The sequence below is a fragment of the Ailuropoda melanoleuca genome, chromosome 6 (genome assembly GCF_002007445.2).
Source record: "Ailuropoda melanoleuca isolate Jingjing chromosome 6, ASM200744v2, whole genome shotgun sequence".
NCBI classification, from domain to species: domain Eukaryota; kingdom Metazoa; phylum Chordata; class Mammalia; order Carnivora; family Ursidae; genus Ailuropoda; species Ailuropoda melanoleuca.
Window position 1 is genome coordinate 89,062,434 of NC_048223.1, and position 20,087 is coordinate 89,082,520.

The window sequence follows — 20,087 nt, forward strand, 5'->3', positions numbered from 1 at the left end:
TTTAAAAGATGGTTTTGTAACCGCTAACACGACACAGTTCCTTGGTTTTAAATACTTCCCTTCCTCCCACCATATCACCATTCTCTGTTTTGAGATGCACCATAGGGCTTATGTTAACGCTCTGTACCTGGACTAGTGGGTTTTCTCTGGACTTATTTGCATATGATTCAGTTGCTCCTTTGGACCTTCACCCTAACCAGTCCCCGTTGACCAGTTTCCTTTATGTTTATTGTGAATTTTAAAATCCACATTTTCCTCTCGCCCAAAAGCTACTCGGTTGACTGGATTTTCTAATACTCGCCCAAATTTGCAATATTCTCTAGATTTGGCCCTAATTTCTGAGTCATGCTTGGAGACAGCACTGATGTTGCTACAGGGAGGAGCATTCTGAAGGAGGTCTGCCCTTCCGGGCCAGAGGCCACCAGCGCCAGCCCCCGCAGAGCAGAAAGATACGCAGGCCTACCTGGGCTGATCTCGAAGAGGTGCTTCCCTGCGTCCTCAGGGCCAGGAAGAAGTTCAGTCACCCGGGTCCCTTGTAGAGAAATAAATCCCTGAAAAGGAAGAGACACACACAAACACAGGAGGCGTGAGATGGTGGGAAAACGGCTCCTGGAGAGAGAGGGCAGGGCTGCGGGGTCAGGGGCGTGCCCCTTCAGGCACTGGCTGGGCAGACTGGGCACCGCAAGGAGCCCGCGTGGGGTTCCTGGTGGAGCGGGGTGGGTGCTGTGGTTTACATACACAGTTGCAAGAGCTCTGCGCAAAGGCAGGGCCAGGACTGCCTGGAAATGTTACTCCCTGGTTAAGGCACAGAAACACAAATCCGGAGCAGCGGGGAAGGCCCCCATCATCCACACCCCCTCACTGCCTTTCCAATGCACCCATCTGCAGCCCTCCGGGGGCCTGAGTTTTAGGCTGTAGAGGGTCAGGGACAGGCAGGCTGGCACCCCGAGGCTGGCTTCTTGTATGGAACTGGCCCCGAGCTGACAAGGGAGGAAGGGTCAACAGATCGCGAGTCCAGCTCTGCTCTCTCCTGGGGTGGGTAGGATTTTATCTCTTGCTCAGTGGGAGTCAGCTACCACGCAGGAGGTAGCCAGCACAGATCATGCCGCCGTGTGGCTGGGGTACCCGTGTGTGCACATGACAGGGGATGGGTCCACCCTACTCTCTGACGCTGGAATCCCATAGTCAGGATAAAAGATGCAGGGAAAGAGCACGGGGTGTAGGGACAGGTATGTGGGTTTGAGTCTCAGCCCTACACTTCTGGGCTGTGTGACCTCAGGCACACCACTTAACTTCTCTGAACCTCAACTTCCACATCGGGACAATGGCACCATAACTCCCACTTCTCAGGGGCATTGAGATACCAGATTTCTGCTCAGGGGGTCCTGCTCAAGATGGGGTGCTGTCACAACCACCTTTATGCCAGCCCTTTTCCCACCCAAGGGCTAGGCGGGGCCTCCCTTTCTCTGTTAGTGACGGATTGCTGCCGTGGCTTTTCTTCATTTCGTACATGTGCAGATTTGTTCATTTAAGACAGCATGTGACTCTGACTATACATTTTTGGCTCTCTCCATGAGAAACCTGTTTTGAACTCCATTCCTATAGCCTAACTGTCCGGGTTCATATCCTGGCTCAGTTACTTACTGGCTGTGTGACCTCAGACAAATTGCTTAACCCCTCTGGGCAACCTCACAATTCTGTTATTTTTGAAGTAGGAATAATAATAGTACTTTGTGGGGCTGTTGTGAGCCTTGAATGGATGGGTACTTGGGATTACAGCAGTGCCTGGCACACAGCAAAAGCATCCTCGCATCTGCATTTGCCCAGATGAGGGGCGTGATCACGTCACCTCCCACTCCCAACTCCTGCGTGTGCTCACAGAACGCTCATCTTCCCACGCCATCTTTTCCAGGCAATCCCTGGGTTTACCAGGGTGACTGGAGCCTCTCCATGGCTGCTGGCGTCTTATGGACGGACCTCTTCTCACAGAAGCAACGTAAAGGCAGGACCACATCTTTGCCCACACAGACTTGCTTTAGAGAAATTACAGCAATAAACCAGAGAACCAGCTGGTAATTGTTGTAACTGAATTATCAGTTTCTTTCTTGCGAGGGAATCTGGAGCCACTGGGAATAAATTAGGAGTGCGGCTCCAGGGTGGGGAAACGTGCTCATGAGAGGGTGTGGACAGGATCCATCGCTGGCTAATGGGATGGCTTCTGGTGTTTGCTGTTTCAGTAACTGTGTAATACCGGGCACTGTGCTTCATTCCTCTGTGCCTCGAAACCTGTCATCCATAAAAAGAATAATATTGTTGACATGGACGGTACTTTCTGCTCCAGGTCCATAGAAAAGCAGAAATAGCTGCTGTTCAGAGACCTTGTTCTATATGCCAGGCTCTTTGTTGAAATGATTGGACTTCACCTTCTGGAGGCCCCATGGGGCGGGGGCTACTATTCTCATTTCCTGGATGAGTAGAGGGAGGTTGGACAGGTATCGCAAGCGGCAACTTGTCCTCCTGCCACACGGGCAAGCCGGGGGTGCACCCAGCCACGTCTGACGGTGGGGCGTCTTGCCTCTCATCTGCGGTAGCAGCTGCGGGCTGACTGTGTGCAGGAAGCTGTCGTGGCAAGCCAGCCTGTGACTTCGGGACCCACCTTTCTCCTCTCACCTGGGGAATCCCAGTGTGGCCCCCAGCACAGCAAGGGGATGTCAGAACCGGCTTTGGGCAGCCCAGATCCCTCCTGCCTGCACACTCGGAGAGCGTGGCTTTGATCCTAGCGCTGTGGTCAGGTGCTGGGTGGGGGACGGGGCGGGGAGAGGGGCAGGGGAGCCAAGGCAGTCTGCTTTCCCATTCCTCTTGTGACAGTAGTAAGACACGGAAGGGGTCCTCGGAAGCCCCCAGTGGAGATGTTCGGGGCAGGTCTCAACCTTGAGCAGGGCATCAGAATCACCTCTGAGCTTGTCAAAGCACAGAGCACCGGGTCTGGGGGCGAGGGGGGGCGGTGCTGGCAAGTGTTGAGCCACAGGCTCTCTGAGAAAAATAAGGCCACCAAGTTTGTAATGTTTGCCAACTTCTGTGATAGAAATACCTGCACCACGCCTCCCTGCCCATGGCTGATTTTATACACTGATAGAACACAGAGACAAGAAATCAATAAGGATATAGATGGGTTGAAAGAACACCATCAACTCACTTGACCTAATTGCTGACCCCCTCCAGAGCAGAACAGACATTCTTTTCAAAGGCACAGGAAACTTTTTACTATGATGGCCATAAACAGGTCTCCATAAAGGGAAAAGAATTTAAATACAACACATGTTCTCTGTTCACAATGGAATGAAGTTAGAAATCAATAACAGAAAGTTTTCTGGAAAATCCCCAAATATTTGGAAATCCCATTAACATACTTCTAAATAATCCATAGGTCGAAAAAGAAATGAAAGAAGCGAACAGTAATTTGTACTGGATAAAAATGAAAACATGCCATACAAAAATTTGTGAAATGCCTTTAAAGAAGGACTTAAAGGGGGCACCTGGGAGGCTCAGTTGGTTAAGCATCCGACCCTTCATCTCAGGGTCTTGATCTCAGGGTTGTGAGTTCAAGCCCCAGGTTGGGCTCCACACTGGGCATGGAGCAAAAGAAGTACTTAAGGGATAAGCTGTAGCACTCAATACTGGTACGAAAAGAAGAAAGGCCTCTTAGGGCTTCACCTTAAGACGTACATAAAGAAAAGCAAGTTTGACCCAAAGTAAATGAAAGAAAAAATGAAGATCAGTGTGGCTACAAATAAAATGAAAAATAGAAAAATAATAGGGAAAATCAATGAAACCAAAAGCTGGTTTTTTGACAAGATCAATACAATTGATAAGCCTTTAATCAGACTAATCAGGAAAAAAAAGGAGATTACCAATATCAGGAATGAGAGAAGTGACCACACTATATAGAGTCTTCAGATAGTAAAAGGATAAGGTAATGTTAAGGACAACATTATGTTAGTAATCTGACAGCTTAGATGAAATGGACCAAAAAGACAGAAACTACTGAAGCTCACTCAGGAAGAAATAGCCAAATAGCCCCTATCTTATGCAGAAATGGAATTTGTAGTTAAAAATCTTCCCGCAAAGAAAACTCCAGGCTCAGACGGCTTCATTAGTGAATTCTATCAAATATTTAAAGAAGTAATACCAATACTACCCAAATTTTTCTTGAAAATTGAGAAAGAGGACCCACTTTCTAATGCATTTTATGAGGCCAGCTTTATCTTTATATATAATAGCCAGCCAAAGGCATTACAAGAAAAGGGCACCACAGATTAAAATCCCTCAGGAACATAGATGCAAAAATTGTCAGCACGATTTTAGCAAATCAAATTTAACAATGTATAAAAAGGAAAATACGTAATGAGCAACTGGGATTTGTCCCAAGCACGCAAAGTTGGCTTAACATTCCAAAACCCATCAATGTAATTCAGCATATTAATAAAGTAAAGAAGAGAAAAGATATAATCATCTCAATAGACGTAAAAAAAGCAACTGAAAAAACTCAACATCCATTCCTGATTAAAAATCTCAACAAGTTAGGGATAAAAGCCAACTTCCTCAACCTGATAAAGGGTATCTTTGAAAACCTAAAAGCTAATACCCTACTAAAAGTTTTTCCCCTAAGACCAGGATCAAGACAATGATGTCTAAATTCTTACCACTTCTATGAAATATTGTACTGGAGTCCTAGCCGCTATAATAATGCAAGAAAAAGAAAAGTTCTCCAGATTGGAAAGGAAGAGGTAAAAGTGCTTTCACAGACAACATAATTGTTTATGTAGAAAATCTGGTGAAAACCTACAGAAAAAGCTGCTAGTACTGATAAATGAATTTGGCAAGGTTGCAGGGTACAAGAGAAATGCACAAAACTGAATCATATCTCTAGATACTAGCAATGAACAATTGGAAATTGAAACTCAAATCCATTTTTAATTGCATCAAAAATAGGAAATCCTTAGGGATAAATACGGCAAAAGACATGCAAGAACTGTAGGCTGAGATCTGTAGATCGTTGCTGGGGGGGATGAAAGAGGGTATAAACAAATGGAGAGATACACTGTGTTCATGGGTGATTGTTCAGACGTCAATTCTCCCCAGATTGGCCTCCAGATTTAATGCAATTCCAGTCAAAATCCCAGTGGGTGTTTTGTAGAAATTGACCAGCTGATTCTAAAATTCATATGGAAATACAGAGGACCTACAATAGCCAGACAATTTTGAAACAACAACAAAGTCTGGGGTCTAAAACTGCCAGATTTCTAGACTTATTATAAAGTCACAGTAATCAAAATATTGTGATATTGGTGTCAAGACAGACAAGTAGATTAATGAAACAATAAGAAGTATATATATATATATAAACTGATTTTTGACAAAGGCACAAATGCAATGCAGTGGAGAAAGGACAGTGTCTTCAGGAAACAGTGGTGGAACAAACCCATGTTCATGTGTAAAAATAATGAACTTTGATCCATGGCCCACATCATGTCACATATGTTCGAATGAATCATAGGCCTACATGTAAAATCTAAGACTGAAACTTCCGGTAAATGACATTTATGACTTTGGATTAGGCAAAGATTTCTTAGATACAACATCAGAAACACACTTCATGAAACAACTAGTTGGTAATGTGACTTATTTAAATAAAAACCCTGTGCCTTAGAAGTTACTAAGAGAATGAAAATATGAATTATGAAATAAAAGAAATGAAATAAGAGAAAATATGAGAATGATAAAGTATTTGAAAATCATGTGCCTGATAAAGGACTTGTACCTAGAATATATAAAGCACTCTCAAAATTTAATAATGAGGAAATAACCCAATTTAAAAATAGGCAAAAGATTTGAACTGATACTTTACCATAGAAGATATAAGGGTGGCCAATAAACTCACCAAAAGATCCCCCGCATCACTGGGCATTCTCATACACTTCTGGTGGGATGATGATTTGATAAAGCCATTTTGAAAGCAACTTTGCAATTTCTAAAATAATGTTAAAATAAAAATGCCCCTTTAACCTAGTGTTGAATTTTGCACATTTGTGCCAAGGAAAGACAAACGCAAAAGGATACATGTACAATGATGCCCACTGTAGCCTTATTTTCCTAACAGAAAAAGTGGAAAACAATGAGGGAGTGGTTCAATTATTTTGGATACAGCCTTCCAGAATGAGGTAAATACAAAGGCTTCTAAGCGGAATTGTCCAGTAAAAAAAAAAAAAAAAATGGAGCCCTAGAAAATAATTGTACAGCCCCACCCCAAGTGCTGTTCCTAGCCTCTCTCAAGAGCCCATAAGGTCCTAAGCATACAGAAAAGCCCTGACAGCGTGCAGTCTGGGACGGAGTGGTGAGGCGGCTTTATGGTTTGCCCCACAGTGTTGGCATCAAAAATAAGGAAATTAAAAAAAGAAACAAAGGCAGTCAGATCATTCACAGGGCACTGCCCATGCCTGATGGCTTGTTGTCACCTTCCCACTGTCACTCCTCGACGGAATGCTCCTCCACTTATCATGTCAAGGGCCCGGCCAGCCTGCCCGGCATGGCCTCAGCCGGAAAGTCCATCTGTCATTCTCAGACAAAGGACAGTGATCTTCCCTTCTGCAAACATTAGAGCAGCAGGTATCTCAGCTTCCCCAACCAGACTAAAATCTAGAGACGGCCACCCTCCAAGCCCTCTGACCAGAGTGCACCAGCCTCTGCCCAACTCCCCTTCCCCCTAAACTCCCCCCACCCCAGGCTGCTGCAGCTCGCTGGGCAAAATGATCCTTCTTGCAACAGATCCCAGGAACCCCACTGGTCTGGAGGCCTCAGCTTGGCTCAGGGGGACAGTGAGGGGAACAGGAGCAACAGTGACAAAGATTGCTGTTCATCTGTCTCCATTCAGTTGTCTCACCCCCACGATTTACTCACATTGCAAAAAGGCAAGCAACGGTGACATGTTAAGTCTGGGGTGGGGTGGGGTGGGACAGTCATGCACACCACACAGCTGTGTGTGTCAGGCAGATCTGGTTTCAATCCTGACCCCAGTGCTAATCAACAGGAAGCATGTGAACAAGTTTGCCTCGCCCAGCCTCAGTTTCCCTCTGTGTTCAATGGGGTTCTCTGGGAACCAAGTGGGACGGAGTGAGCAGAGGGCCTGGAGTGGGGCCGGGCTGTGGCAGGCACCCAGGACGGTCTTAGTGACAGCTTACTGACTAGGGCTCCGGCAAGACAGGAGAGCCTCAGTTTCCTCCTCTGTCATGGGCCGTGTTTTGAAGATTTCATGAGCTAACGTCTGGACAGCACTGGGTACAGTGCCTTCCAGAGTAAGTGCTGTTGTGATTTGTGAATCATTTCATAGCCAAGGAGTAGAGTCTGCTTATGACCATTTTTCAGGGGTTAGAATACACATAAACAGTTAAAAATCATTTTTGGGGTTTATAATTATTGTGACATTGTCACTTAGGTGGGACTCGAGCAGCTCCTGGGCTGAGCCCTGGGTTTCTTATCTGTAAAAATAAGGCTGTTAACCTCTGTCCTTTGCTGCCCGGGCTAGTGCTTTGTAAGCACTTAAGGCTGAATGAATGCGAGTAATTGTCATGATTATTATTGTACGGAGGATTTTGGCCACTATACCAGTTGTTCTGGGAACAACCCTTCCCGCAATAATACCATGGCTTGTGCCCTCAAATAAGGTCTGATGTAGATTCAGGAGTCCCAGGATGGTGAAGGCAGGGTTCCTCCTTCACGGTTTCTGATGACAGACCTGTGGGGACCTCCTGCAGGACCTGGGATGCCTGCACTCCTCCCACTGGCTTGAGTTTTGGGGTTCATAATAGTCCTGAGAACTTCATACTCTAATTGAGCTCTCTCTCCAGCCTGATCAAAGGCTGGCTCTCTGGAAAGTCTTCATTTTTCACCCTGTCTAGAGAAAGACTGTCTGAAGAGCCAACTTCTGAAATGCTCCTTAGCAAGGACATGATAAGATTTTCCACCGGCAGCATCTTGGAAAATTGCAGACACATTTCAAAAAGCAATCACTCAAGGTTCCTTATCTTCTGTAATTCTGATTGTGGCCTCAGATCAATCTTAAAAAGCCTTAGCCTCTGACACCCAACCAGGAACTGAACCACTCTGAATTTTAAATAACACAGATCAGAATGAAGTTCGGTGCCAAGCAGGGAACATCCTCCCCTTCCTTATCACACAAGCCTGTAACCATGGCTATTACTGTCTAAAATGCAGATATTAAGAAAGGCAACCTAAAGTTGGAGACAAATTGCTTCTTGGCTGGAGCACTTTCCCTCCCTAGGGGGTTGAGATGAGTCACTTGTTCAGCCGATGTCTTTGCTAAGGATTTGGTCCCAAAGCTTCTCCCAGCAGATTCCAGAGTGATGCTGCATTTGGTGTGCCCCACATGTCCCCACACCCTGCTTTACCTAGTCTCCCCAGACAGCCTGTCAGTAGGTGTATCCTGAGGGAGCACTGTGTCCTCCAGCAGGAAGCAGGGGTTTTGGGGGCTCAGCACCAGCTCCCTGCACTTTCCCAGCTGACCACAGTCCCTGAATCCCTTACCTGTGGGGCCACCCAGCCCAGGGCCTAAGCCCAAGAAGGTGGATCCAGCTGGGATCCAAGGGTGAGCCTAGGGCCTGGGGCAGACTTGTAGCTCTAAGCATGGTGTCTGGGCTGGCCCCCAGGAACCCTCCGACCTCATAGCTAACAGCCAATCCCAACCCCCGATGGAGCGTCCTTTGTGTGAGGGGTGGGTCTTCTTCAGTTCGTTAGTTCTGTGCCACTCCAGGTTCCTGGTCTAGACCCCAGCCCAGATCATNATGGGATCCAAGGGTGAGCCTAGGGCCTGGGCAGACTTGTAGCTCTAAGCATGGTGTCTGGGCTGGCCCCCAGGAACCTTCCGGCCTCATAGCTAACAGCCAATCCCAACCCCCGATGGAGCGTCCTTTGTGTGGGGGGTGGGTCTTCTTCAGTTCGTTAGTTCTGTGCCACTCCAGGTTCCTGGTCTAGACCCCAGCCCAGATCATGTACCCCTGACCTGCACTGAGTCATTTCTGGGGCCATCTCTTTAGGTGGTCCCATCTCCCTGGATCCCTAAGTCTTGCAGCAGGTGGTGGGGTTGAGGCTGTGCCCTGGATCCTCAGCTAACACCTTGCTCTGCCCGGGTGAGGGCGCCTTGGGCTCGGCCTCTCACCCTGGGTCCTCCTCATCACTGTGGGCATCCTAATGCCTGTGAGCAAGTTCATGGGAACGAAATGCGACGCCATGTTGGAAGGAGTCTGTGCAAAGCCAGTGCTCATGAGATTTGGTGTCCTGGCCTTGCCGGGCCAGACCCACAGTACCTGTGGGTGTTGAGTCGTCTTTTAGGGATACAGGGGAATTAATGCTTGTGACCAGTGAACTAGCATGCTTAGACAGGGGCTTTCCTGAACTTTCCCGTGGTGACAAAGCTCTGGCCAGGGGGACTGGGCAGGAGTGACCTCCAGCTTTCTCTCCAGCTTTCTCTCCTTTCTGCCCTGCTAGGTCAGCCTTGGAGGCCTCGAGAGACAGATGAAGCTGCCACCTGGTCCACAGCAAAAGATATATTTTTTATTGTGTTTAGGTGCTGGGATTTCAGGGCCACTGAGCATTGTTTATTGTAACTAATTACAAGCTATTTTGAAAAATTAAATTTAGATAATTTTATCCCAAACTGCTTACTTGGCCACACACACAAAAGATTTAGAATCATGGTACCATTTAAACATTGTATTTTAATGCAGTTAAAGCTGTTTAATTAATAAAGATTATTCTCTTGCTCCTCTGATTGGATGTTGGGAGGGAAAGGCAATGAGAGACCAGGCCCATTTACTTATGAGAAGGCATGGGGGAGTTGCCTCAGTCTCGTGGTCTGATGCACTGAGTGGAGCTTGGAAGAAGGTCTGGGTTCTGGTCTTGAGCTGTGACGGCCATTAAATACCCCCTTCCTGCCTGACTTTTTGGACTGGAGCACTGGAAGGAACCAGCAAGGCTGTAGGTCACTGTGAGTGAAGGGTCAGGGCTACCACCACAGTCCCTGGCAAATGTCCAGCCTGTGTAGGATCTCCCCTGGACAGAAGATGAAAAGGACCCCTCTTCCGCCTTGGCTCACTGGACCCAATGGTAGGCCACTTTGCCTCCTTAAAACACCTGGTTTTCCAGGTGGAGGGGTTAAGGGAGAAACAGAGATAAGTTCGATCCATCGGGAGACCAGGGCACTTGCTATCTCCAGTAGAGGGCCGATGCATTCACACGGGAACCAGCCACCAGCTGCATAAGCTCTGAGCTTCCCAAAGGGAGGGGTCTTCACTGGCCACCCACCTCTTTCCAGTATTTTCTCCAATCCAGGACTTGGGTAGATGTTGGGGTAGATTTCTTACCCTGTCCTTAGCTCTTTGGAGCCTGCCTGGCGGGTCTGGAAAAGCCTCTGCTTCTCCTTCGGAACTGGAAGCCTGAGGGGTGGGGGGGGCGGGGACACAGGGCTTGTCTACAGCTGGGGGTCTACGGCATTGAACCATAAGTGTGCTCTTGCGTGTGGTTGTCACTGCCATGTTTCCAGCCTTCTGTCCCCATGATAAACAGGCTGTTTCAGAGGCTGACCCTGCCTGCTCAGCCTGGCCCATGTTCAGAGCACGCTTCCTCAGAAGTTTGTTTCTGCTGGGAATACACACTATTGGCATGTGCTCATGCTGGGTCCAGGGGCTCACCTTGAATGAGTGAGAGGGGCCCTCCCTTGGCTGGACATGGTTTGGTTCTGTCTTACTGCCCTCGAGGCTCTGCAACGAGTGCTGTGCTCCGGGGTACATGGTGCCTCTGAGAGCGGCCACTGTACTGTTTACTGGAGAACAGGTTAGTCTGAGAAACACGGTAGAGATTCCTATGCACTGACCTGTGCCCGGCTGCCCCACTGAGGGGATGGCTGCCAAAGGGCATGGGCTGTGTTTGCTGAGAAAGTCACACCTCATCCTGATCCTCTCAAAAGCTGCTGTTCAGAATATCATTCTCAATGGGGAAAAACTGAGAGCTTTCCCCCTAAGGTCAGGAGGACGACAGGGATGCCGACTCTCACCACTGTTGTTCAACATGGTACTAGAAGTCCTAGCTTCAGCAGACAACAAAAAGACATGAAGGGCATTCAAACTGGGCAAAGAAGAAGTCCAATTCTCACTCTTCACAGATGACATGATACTTTATGTGGAAAACCCAAATACTCCACCCCCAAACTGCTTGAACTCATACAGGAATTCAGCAACATGGCAGGATATAAAATCAATGCACAGAAATCAGTTGCATTTCTATACACTAACAATGAGAGAGAAGAAAGAGAAATTAAGGAACTGATCCCATTTACAATTGCAACAAAAAACATGAAATACCTAGGAGTAAACCTAACCAAAGAGGTAAAGGATCTGTACTCTAAAAACTACAGAACATTTATGAAAGAAATTGAGGAAAATGAAATGAGGAAAAAGAAATGAAAGAACATTCCATGCTCATGGATTGGAAGAGTAAATATTGTTAAAATGTCTATGCTGCCCAGAGAAATCTACACATTTAATGCAACCCCTATCAAAATACCAACAACATTTTTCACAGAGCTGGGGAAAATAATCCTAAAATTTGTATGGAACCAGAAAAGACCCTGAATAGCCAGAGGAATGTTTAAAAAGAAAACCAAAGCTGGTAGCATCACAATTCCTGACTTCAAGCTTTATTACAAAGCTGTGATCATCAAGACAGCATGATACTGGCACAAAAACAGACACACAGATCAATGGAACAGAATAGAGAGCCCAGAAATGGACCCTCAACTCTATGGTCAACCAGTCTTCAACAAAGCAGGAAAGAATATCCAATGGAAAAAGACAGTCTCTTCAATAAATGTTGTTGGGAAAATAGGACAGCCCCATGCAGAAGAATGAAACTGGACCATTTTCTTACACCATACACAAAGACAAACTCAAAATGTATGAAAGACCTAAATGTGAGACAGGAAACCACCAAAATCCTAGAGGAGAATGCAGGCAGCAATTTCTGTGACCTTGGCTGCAGCAAATTCTTGCTAGACACATCTCCAAAGGAAGGGAAACAAAACCAAAAGTGAACTATTGAGACTTCATCAAGATAAAAACTTTTGTACAGCAAAGGAAAACAGTCAACAAAACGAAAAGGCAACCTACTGAATGGGATAAGATATTTGCAAATGTCTTATCAGATAAAGGGCTAGTATCCAAGATCTATAAAGAACTTATGAAACTCAACACCCAAAAAACAAAAAAATCCAATCAAGAAATGGGCAGAAGACATGAACAGACATTTCTCCAAAGATGACATCCAAATGGCCAAAAGACACATGAAAAAATGCTCCACATCACTTGGCATCAGGGAAATACAAATCAAAACTACAATGAGATACCACCTCACACCAGTCAGAATGGCTAAAATTAACAATTCAGATGTTAGTGAGGCTGTGGAGAAAGGGGAACCCTCTGACACCGTTGGTGGGAATGCAAGCTGGTGCAACCACTCTGGAAAACACGATGGAGGTTCCTTTAGGAGCTAAAAATAGAGCTACCCCTATGACCCAGCAATTGCATTACTAGGTGCTTACCCCAAAGATACAAATGTAGTGATTTGAAGGGGCACCTGTACCCCAATGTTTACAGCAGCAATGTCCACAATAGCCAAACTATGGAAAGAGCCCAGACGTCCATTGATGGATGAATGGATAAAGAAGGTGGGGTATATATATATATATATACAACAGATATTACTCAGCCAACAGAAAGGATGAAATGTTACCATTTACATCGACATGAATGGAACTGGCGGGTATTATGCTAAGCAAAATAAGTCAATCAGAGAAAGACAATTATCATATTGTTTCACTCACATGAGGAATATAAGAAACAGCACAGAGGACCATAGGGGAAGGGAGGGGAAAAAGGAATAGAACGAAATCAGAGAGGGAGACAAACCATGAGAGACTCTTAACTATGAGAAACAAACTGAGGGTTGCTGGAGGGGAGGGGAGGGGTAGGATGGGGTAACTGGGTGACAGGCATTAAGGAGAGCACTTGATGTGATGAATACTGGGTGTTATATGTAACTGCTGAATTATTGAACTCTACCTCTGAAACTAATGATGTGCTACATGTTGGCTAATTGAACTTAAATAAAAAAGAAAATAAAAGAAAAAAAAAGCTGCTGTTCATTCTGGAAATGCTCCCTTCATTCTCAGGGGCCCAGGCAAGGCAGCAGTCCTACACAGACCCTCCCAATTTCCCCCATTTTGCTCAGCAGTCTACTAATGTATTAAGGAGCTAGAATGCCCCAAATATAATTAAAAATAAGTTATTCTGGTCTAAACAATGAATAAAATATATTTTCCATGCTGCCTCAATGTCATTTGATTCTTTTTTCTGCCTAGTAATACACAAAACTAGCAATTTACCAATCAGTCTTGTAGCTATTACTGTAAATTAACCGGGTTCAATGGAAAGCCAAAGGATTGATTATAAGTGGGAGACACTTAGGTCCTGTAGGCTAATACCCGTGCTGACTTAAATGAGCAGATCCTGAGAGAAGCTCATTACATTTGCATCAACAGTCAGGCCACACTCAAGGAAACACAGATGTCCTCTGGAGAAGGCGAAGATCCGTTTTGCAGGCAGTGACACTCTGGGTGCAAAAGAATTTGGGGGCAGCCAGACGCTTGTCACTTGTGGTTTATATATTCTTGCGTGTGTCATCAGGCCTCTTAGGGTTTCAGTTTTCTTTCCCTATGACAGTGGCAAATACTTCCCTGTAATGATTAGTGGGAGATACTCACAGGTATTGCTGGTCTCCTTATTCTCGGGGCCTGCATCCACAACCACTGCAAGATAAGCCTTAAAACACACATTTTGGGATGATTCCTTCAATCTTATATTTTTCCTTCACATGTCAGATGCAGGAAAAAAAGAGGGTTTTAACTAAATATTGTTTAAAAATTGTTTAAAAACAAGTTGGCTGCTGTTACCAATTTAAATTTACGAAAGATGTTTCTAGTTGATTTAAAATAACTGATTAGAATTTTCATTTTGATCTGTTTAATAGTGGGGAGTTATATTTCTCAAACAGCTTCAAAAATATAAAGCCTCCTTTTAAAAAACCCCCAAAATTCTGATGTTTGATCTTAAATAAATGACTTTCTCTTTCTATAAGGCTCCAATGAGTAATTCTTTGCGGAAGAAGCATTCCAAGTTGTCCCTAAGGACATTTTACACAAGAAAACATTTATTGTTTAGTTTTTCCTCTGCAGCACACGCGGTAATGTTACTACCATCCCCAGTTAGCTCACGGCGACCTCTAAGGCCCCGTGGAGGACACCTGCTCAGTAGCTCTTGCATTAACCTGAGGCAGCGAGCAGGCTTTTGCCGTCCTTCAGCACCTTTCCGTCACCCTCGTGTGTCCCTTCTGAGTGCTCTGAGATCGACTGGAATTCGCTGTGACAAAATCTATGGGAGCAGCTAAGGAAGTCATTAGTCACTTGCTCTACTGTGCACAGAGATTTGCAGGTAGAAAGTAGGAAGCAGGAAGGGAAGTCAGGCTTTCCAGAAGTTCTCAGAAAGTCAGGGGCAAGTTCACTAAGCCAAAAGTGACCAGTTGGAGACACCAGCTGCGAAGGTCCCATGGCATCAAGGTCTGTAGCCATCAGCTCTCTTGCCACTAACCGTCCTCCATGACAACCTTGGCCAGTGCCACAGTTGGAGCGCTTTACCAAATGGCCACCCAAGACTGAGAGTGGCACCAACAGCAGGAACTCTGGGTCAGACCCCTGGAGCTTGGCTGCTTGTTCAGCCTTGCGTTCTACTCACCCAGGAAGGAACTTCTGCAAACCACTATGGTTTGGCTGACTAGCTATTGTGCCTCCATTCCTCTTTGCCTTGTACGGTCTTTGTTGACCTTTTGGCTTTGAGAGTTGAAGGGGTACTCGGAGATCCTCTCTGGCCAACTTCGCACTTGACGACCAACTCTCTTCGAAGCCAACTGGCGGTTTGGCCTCGGCTTGCACAGCACCAGGGACCGGAGCTCAGCCCTAACCAGCAGACCACTCCCCTAGCACAGAGGGTTCTTCCCATATGGGGGGACATGATGGCCTTTGTGTAATTCTACTTGTCCTGGCTACAGCTTCTGGAAGTTCACAGAAGAGATACAGTCTTGTTCACAAGAGGTGCCTGCCTGAACTAGTGCCCTTCTCAGGATTCGTCTTCTCCAGATGATTCATTCAGTGTGTCCCTCGTGTGGACAGGCGTTCAGACCCCTCGCCATCTTGGCTGTCCTGCTGCGCTGAAAGTGTGGTGCCTCGAGGGGCTATCATGTGGCAGTTGTGACCTGGTCTGCCCAGAGCTGACTGGGGTACTGTTAGTCTGTACTGAGCTTTGAAGCTAATTTAAATTCTTAACTCTGCTTCATTCAACCTGTTCTTAATCTAGGTCTCTCTAATCTGTGAAATCAAACGATTTTTTTGAACCAAAGGGAGGACTTTATATTCTATCTTAACAATTTCCCATGAAACCAACCCATCAAAGTTATTTTGAATCTCAATGCCATTTTCCACCTTTACGGTCCCTCCCACCTCTGCAAATTCACCAAGAGTGTCTTTAGTTTTTTAAAGTTATCAAAAGCACACCACAGCATAATGACCAAAACAGTGGATTCTGCAGTCAGATCGTTTAGTTTTAGATCCTGGTGCTCATGTTGTCTAGCTTTATGTGATCTTAGGCAAGTCACTTCACCTCTCTGTGCCTCAGTTTCCTTCTCTGGAAAGTGAGAATAATGATCATTCCTCAATTGTTTCAGTCAATTATTGCCATAGAGCAAACCACCCCCAAAACTTAGGGGCTTGAAAAACTGATTTTTTTTTTCATTACTTCTCATGACTCCGTGGCCCAGAATGCAGGCAGGATTCGCTGGCAGTCCCGCTCCCTCTGCCCAGTCCACGGTCACTCCCTCAGCTGTCTGCAGCTGGTGGCTGGGATGGGCTATAAGGTCCGTGGAGGCCTCGCCCCTCTGCCTGGGCCACGTGGTGTCTCTCCTCCCGGGTTTCCTCATCATCGTGTGGCCCACTCAAGCATCCTCACCGCGTGCAGCACATTCCCAGAGCCAAAGCAGAAAATGCCTGGAGTCTCAAGGGCCGAACCTGGAACTTGCCCAGATCACTTCTGTCTCATCAGGGACAGAGGAGGGGAAATAGATTCCAGCTCCTGTTGGGAGGAGGAGTGGGCACTCAGGGAGTGCAGGAACAGGTGGTGGCCATCCTTGGAGACGATCTTATCATGTACCTTATCATGTACCTTGTACAGTGGCTGTGAGCATGACAGCAAGTTAGAAAGAAAGTTCTTAGAACCATAGCTGGTTCATAAGGCATGTAAGTGTTCGCTTTTATGTAGATTCAAAGCCACAGAGTAAGGCAGAGCCAAGATCAGGGCCGTGGTCCATGCCACAGGACTCCTCTTGCTTGGCTGGGCTGGGTGGCTTGCTAAGCCTTCACTGGGTAGAGCTCCCCCAGGAGAAAAGATCACCACTAGGGGATTACCTACAGGTTGAATCTCAGGGCAGCCCTATAAGGTAGGCATGGCTAGTCTCATCTCACACCAAGGAACGAAGCTCAGAGAGGGAAATTCCTTCTCTGATTACTAGCTAGAAAGCAGTGAAGCCAAACTCCAAAAATCTGTCTTTCTTCTCTATCATGTGGGATTCTGTAAAATGGCTTGCGGGGGTCCAGACACCGGGTGCCCAAGGCAGTCCTGACACCCACTGGCCTGGATTCCTAATTGAAGAAGGCAGTGTGGACCACACGTATGCTTGCTCTCAGGGAGCCTTGCTGATTCGGGTGGTCCTCACTTCCTGGATCTGTCCCCTGCTTTTCACGTTTCATTTTAGAAGCCTTCTTAACACTTCTTGGAGTTCTTCTATTTTAGATCCCTCTCCAAGGACTGGACAAACCTTGTCTCTGAGAGTTTGGGCAGCACTGACACGGCCACCACCAATTTCCATTTCCGACCCTTAGTGCAGCCAGGGCCCCAGACACCAACCAAAGGTGGGAGCAAGGGGGGGCTTCAGTGATCTCCCCACATCTGCAGCTCATAGGTGGTATACATGGGATTTGAACCCAAGTTCTCTGATTCCAAATATGGAAAATTATAGTACGCAAGCTTCCACTCCTCCTCTTGGAGCATCACTTTCTCCAGCTGTACGATGGAAATGACTTGTACCTGCCCCGGTAAGGTTGCTGAGAGGCTCAAAGGAGATCATGAATGTTTATTCAACAAGTCTTTACTGAGCTTCTACTTTGTGTCACGCACCGTTCTGGACACCGAGGACCAGATATAAACAAGACAGACAAAATCCTTACTTTGATGAGCTTACATTCTAATAGGGGAAGGCAGTCCAATAAGCCCCTTGCCAACCATCAGGCATTTTCCAAAAACAATGAAATATTTTCCTACTCAGGATCCAACACAAGGCTGGGGCAGAATTCACCCATTCATTCCATTTACTTCCTTCCTTCCTCCCTCCTTTCCTTCTTCCCTCCTCCCCTCCCTTCCTTCCTCCCTCTCCTCCCTCCCCTCCCTCCCTCCCTCCCCTCTCCTTCCTTCCTTCCTTCCTTCCTTCCTTCCCTCCCTTCCCTCCCTTCCCTCCCTTCCTTCCCTTCCTTCCTTCCCTTCCTTCCTTCTTTCCTGTAAGCGTCAGATACTACCGAACATCAGTTACCTGCTTGGCCCTGCGCTGGGTGGTGGGAAAAAAGAAGGAATGAGATCCACGGAGGCCGGCCTGAATGAAGTTTACAGTCCAGAACAGAGAGCGGACATCAAGCTGAGGCAGTGTTACAAGACAGCAACAATGTAACAACAGCAATCAGCATGAGCCTCATCTTGGGCTGGGTTGAGCAACAGCTGACAACCTATGAAGGAGGCTCAGTTACTGCACGCTAATCGAATCCAGCCGAGCCAGATTTACGAGGTCTAGGTGCGAAGGAGCATCTGACGCGTGGGCTGCCCCCTGACTTTGCTGTGAGCATAGAATGGGCTCTGACCAGCCTGACAGCATCTTGATTACACCCCCCCCACAGGGCTGAGATAAGGGCCGTAGTGGGTAGCGTCTGACATAGGTGGACACATTAAGCAGCCCAGCAAGGAGCTGCTCCCTAGCTGTCCCGCTGCGCATCTGGGACTTCAGGCGCTATGGTACCGTCCCCGTCAACCTAGGCTGATGCCAGCCCCCCGCTTCCCTCATCCAAAAAGTCCAGGCACCTTCTCCATGGGCAAGGTCCCGAGGGACCAGCTCATGACAGTATCGCTTTCCCTGTGATGTACACATTTGGTACATATTGGTACATAATGGCCGAGGGTAGGGATGACTGGCTGCATGCTGGCACATTCCCTGTGACTGTCAAGATCTAAGGTCAGATGGCCTCTCTTTCCTCCCCAGAGGTTTCTTCTTGAAGATTTCTGGCTTCTGACTGTCCAGGGCTAATGTTCGCTCCTATAAGTGCATCTGCTTTCCCATCCGTCTTGTCTTTCCTTCTTCCAATTCCAACCTTTTACTCGAAATTAAATCAAACTTTAAATCAATCTCTTCTCCCACGGCTGAGCTTCCCATCACTTGTCCTCCTGGCAAAAACAAAAAGCAAAGCCAGCCTGCTCTCCAAGTGATTTTTAAATCACCTCTGCGAATGCCTGTGTCTGCATCACTCACCCAGGGCGTAGATCGGAGACTCTGCCACGCCAGGCTGCGGGCGCCACCTGCCACGCTTTCTCCCCTGCGGTCGCCAAGCCTCCTCACCTCCTTGCTCCAGCACGTGGTTTTCTAGGCCACGCTAGACGTCAGGACAAGAGCTGCATCCAAATGGTCTTTCTGCCTCCAGCCTGGCCCCCTCCTAACCCCTGCCTGTGCTGCTGTTGGATGACTCCCCTCTCAGAGCTCTGAGGGCCAAGTCTGAGCCCCCAAACCGTCAGAGCCCCCTAACACCATGGACAGAATAAGGACCCAGCCTCCTGGATGTGGCAGCCAAGCCCCTCCACATCCAGCTTCTGGTATCCTGTCCATGGTTTGTGTTCCTGCCAATATAATGAGCCTCACACTTGTATTTCAAAGACTCTGGGCTCCCTCCTCGGGCATGAGCTGCCAGACACACAGGCCCCCCAGGTTCACTTTAAATGCATTTTCTGAGAGCCTCCAATGTGCCAGGGCCAGCTCTGCAGAGACTAGCTGGGCTCGGCGGCTCTGTCTATAACAGGGAGCAGCTTGACCCCTCAGCTGATGCCCCTTCTGGGGTTGTGTCCCTGTCACATTCCCTCTCTGGCTTGAGCTTTTCTTTCCTTGTTTAAATTAAAAATATTGTAAGATATGGATTTAAATGAATATAGTCTCACTGTAAGAAACTAAAAAGCATACAGATAAGTCTCAAGTCTGAGTCCCACCTCACTCTCCATACCCTCCCCGAAGCTTGTATTCTGAAAACTCTCCAAATAAATTATTTCAGTGTTATTTCACTCGCTTTTCCAGTGAAGGTCCTATCTCACCACAGCTGAACGAATCAAGGAGGGCCACAAGGCGGGGTGTAAGGCGGCAATTCCTTCCTCTTCTACGGGATCTCAGCCACCAGTTTCGGCTCTTTTCCACAGGACTTCTTTCTTTCTTTCCTCATGTTCATTTCTAAATAATCTGCTTACGTGACCCTGTCTTGAATGAACATTCTAGGCTTTAAGGAGGGAATTCCCAGCACGGAAGGCGGAGATGTTGCTTTATTCACGCCCCCACCCCAGGTGGCTTTCTGCACGTCCACAGTGACAGTGGTTTGTGGGGGTCGGTACTCAGGGCTTCTGCACCCCCGCCGAAGTTGAATCTGAAGCCCCTCTGTGAGGATTCCTTTCTTCGCCTCTTTCTAGAACTCCTCCCCTCTCCTCTTTTCCTCTCTGTTGTTCCTCTCTTCTTTCTGGGAGATCATGTCATGTTTTTCGTCCGACCCTTCCCTTGGGTTTTTG

At 47.1% G+C, this 20,087-nt stretch overlaps 1 protein-coding gene across 2 annotated transcripts in view; it reads right to left on the bottom strand.

Moving 5' to 3' along the window:
- The window catches only part of ARHGAP22 (Rho GTPase activating protein 22), a 152,952-nt gene that overhangs the window by 97,663 nt on the left and 35,202 nt on the right, over nt 1–20,087 (bottom strand). For both annotated transcript variants that reach the window (XM_011231961.3, XM_034662844.1), the window contains exon 3: nt 464–551. In XM_011231961.3, coding sequence (XP_011230263.1) covers nt 464–551 — 88 coding nt within the window. The remainder of the gene's footprint in view (nt 1–463; nt 552–20,087) is intronic.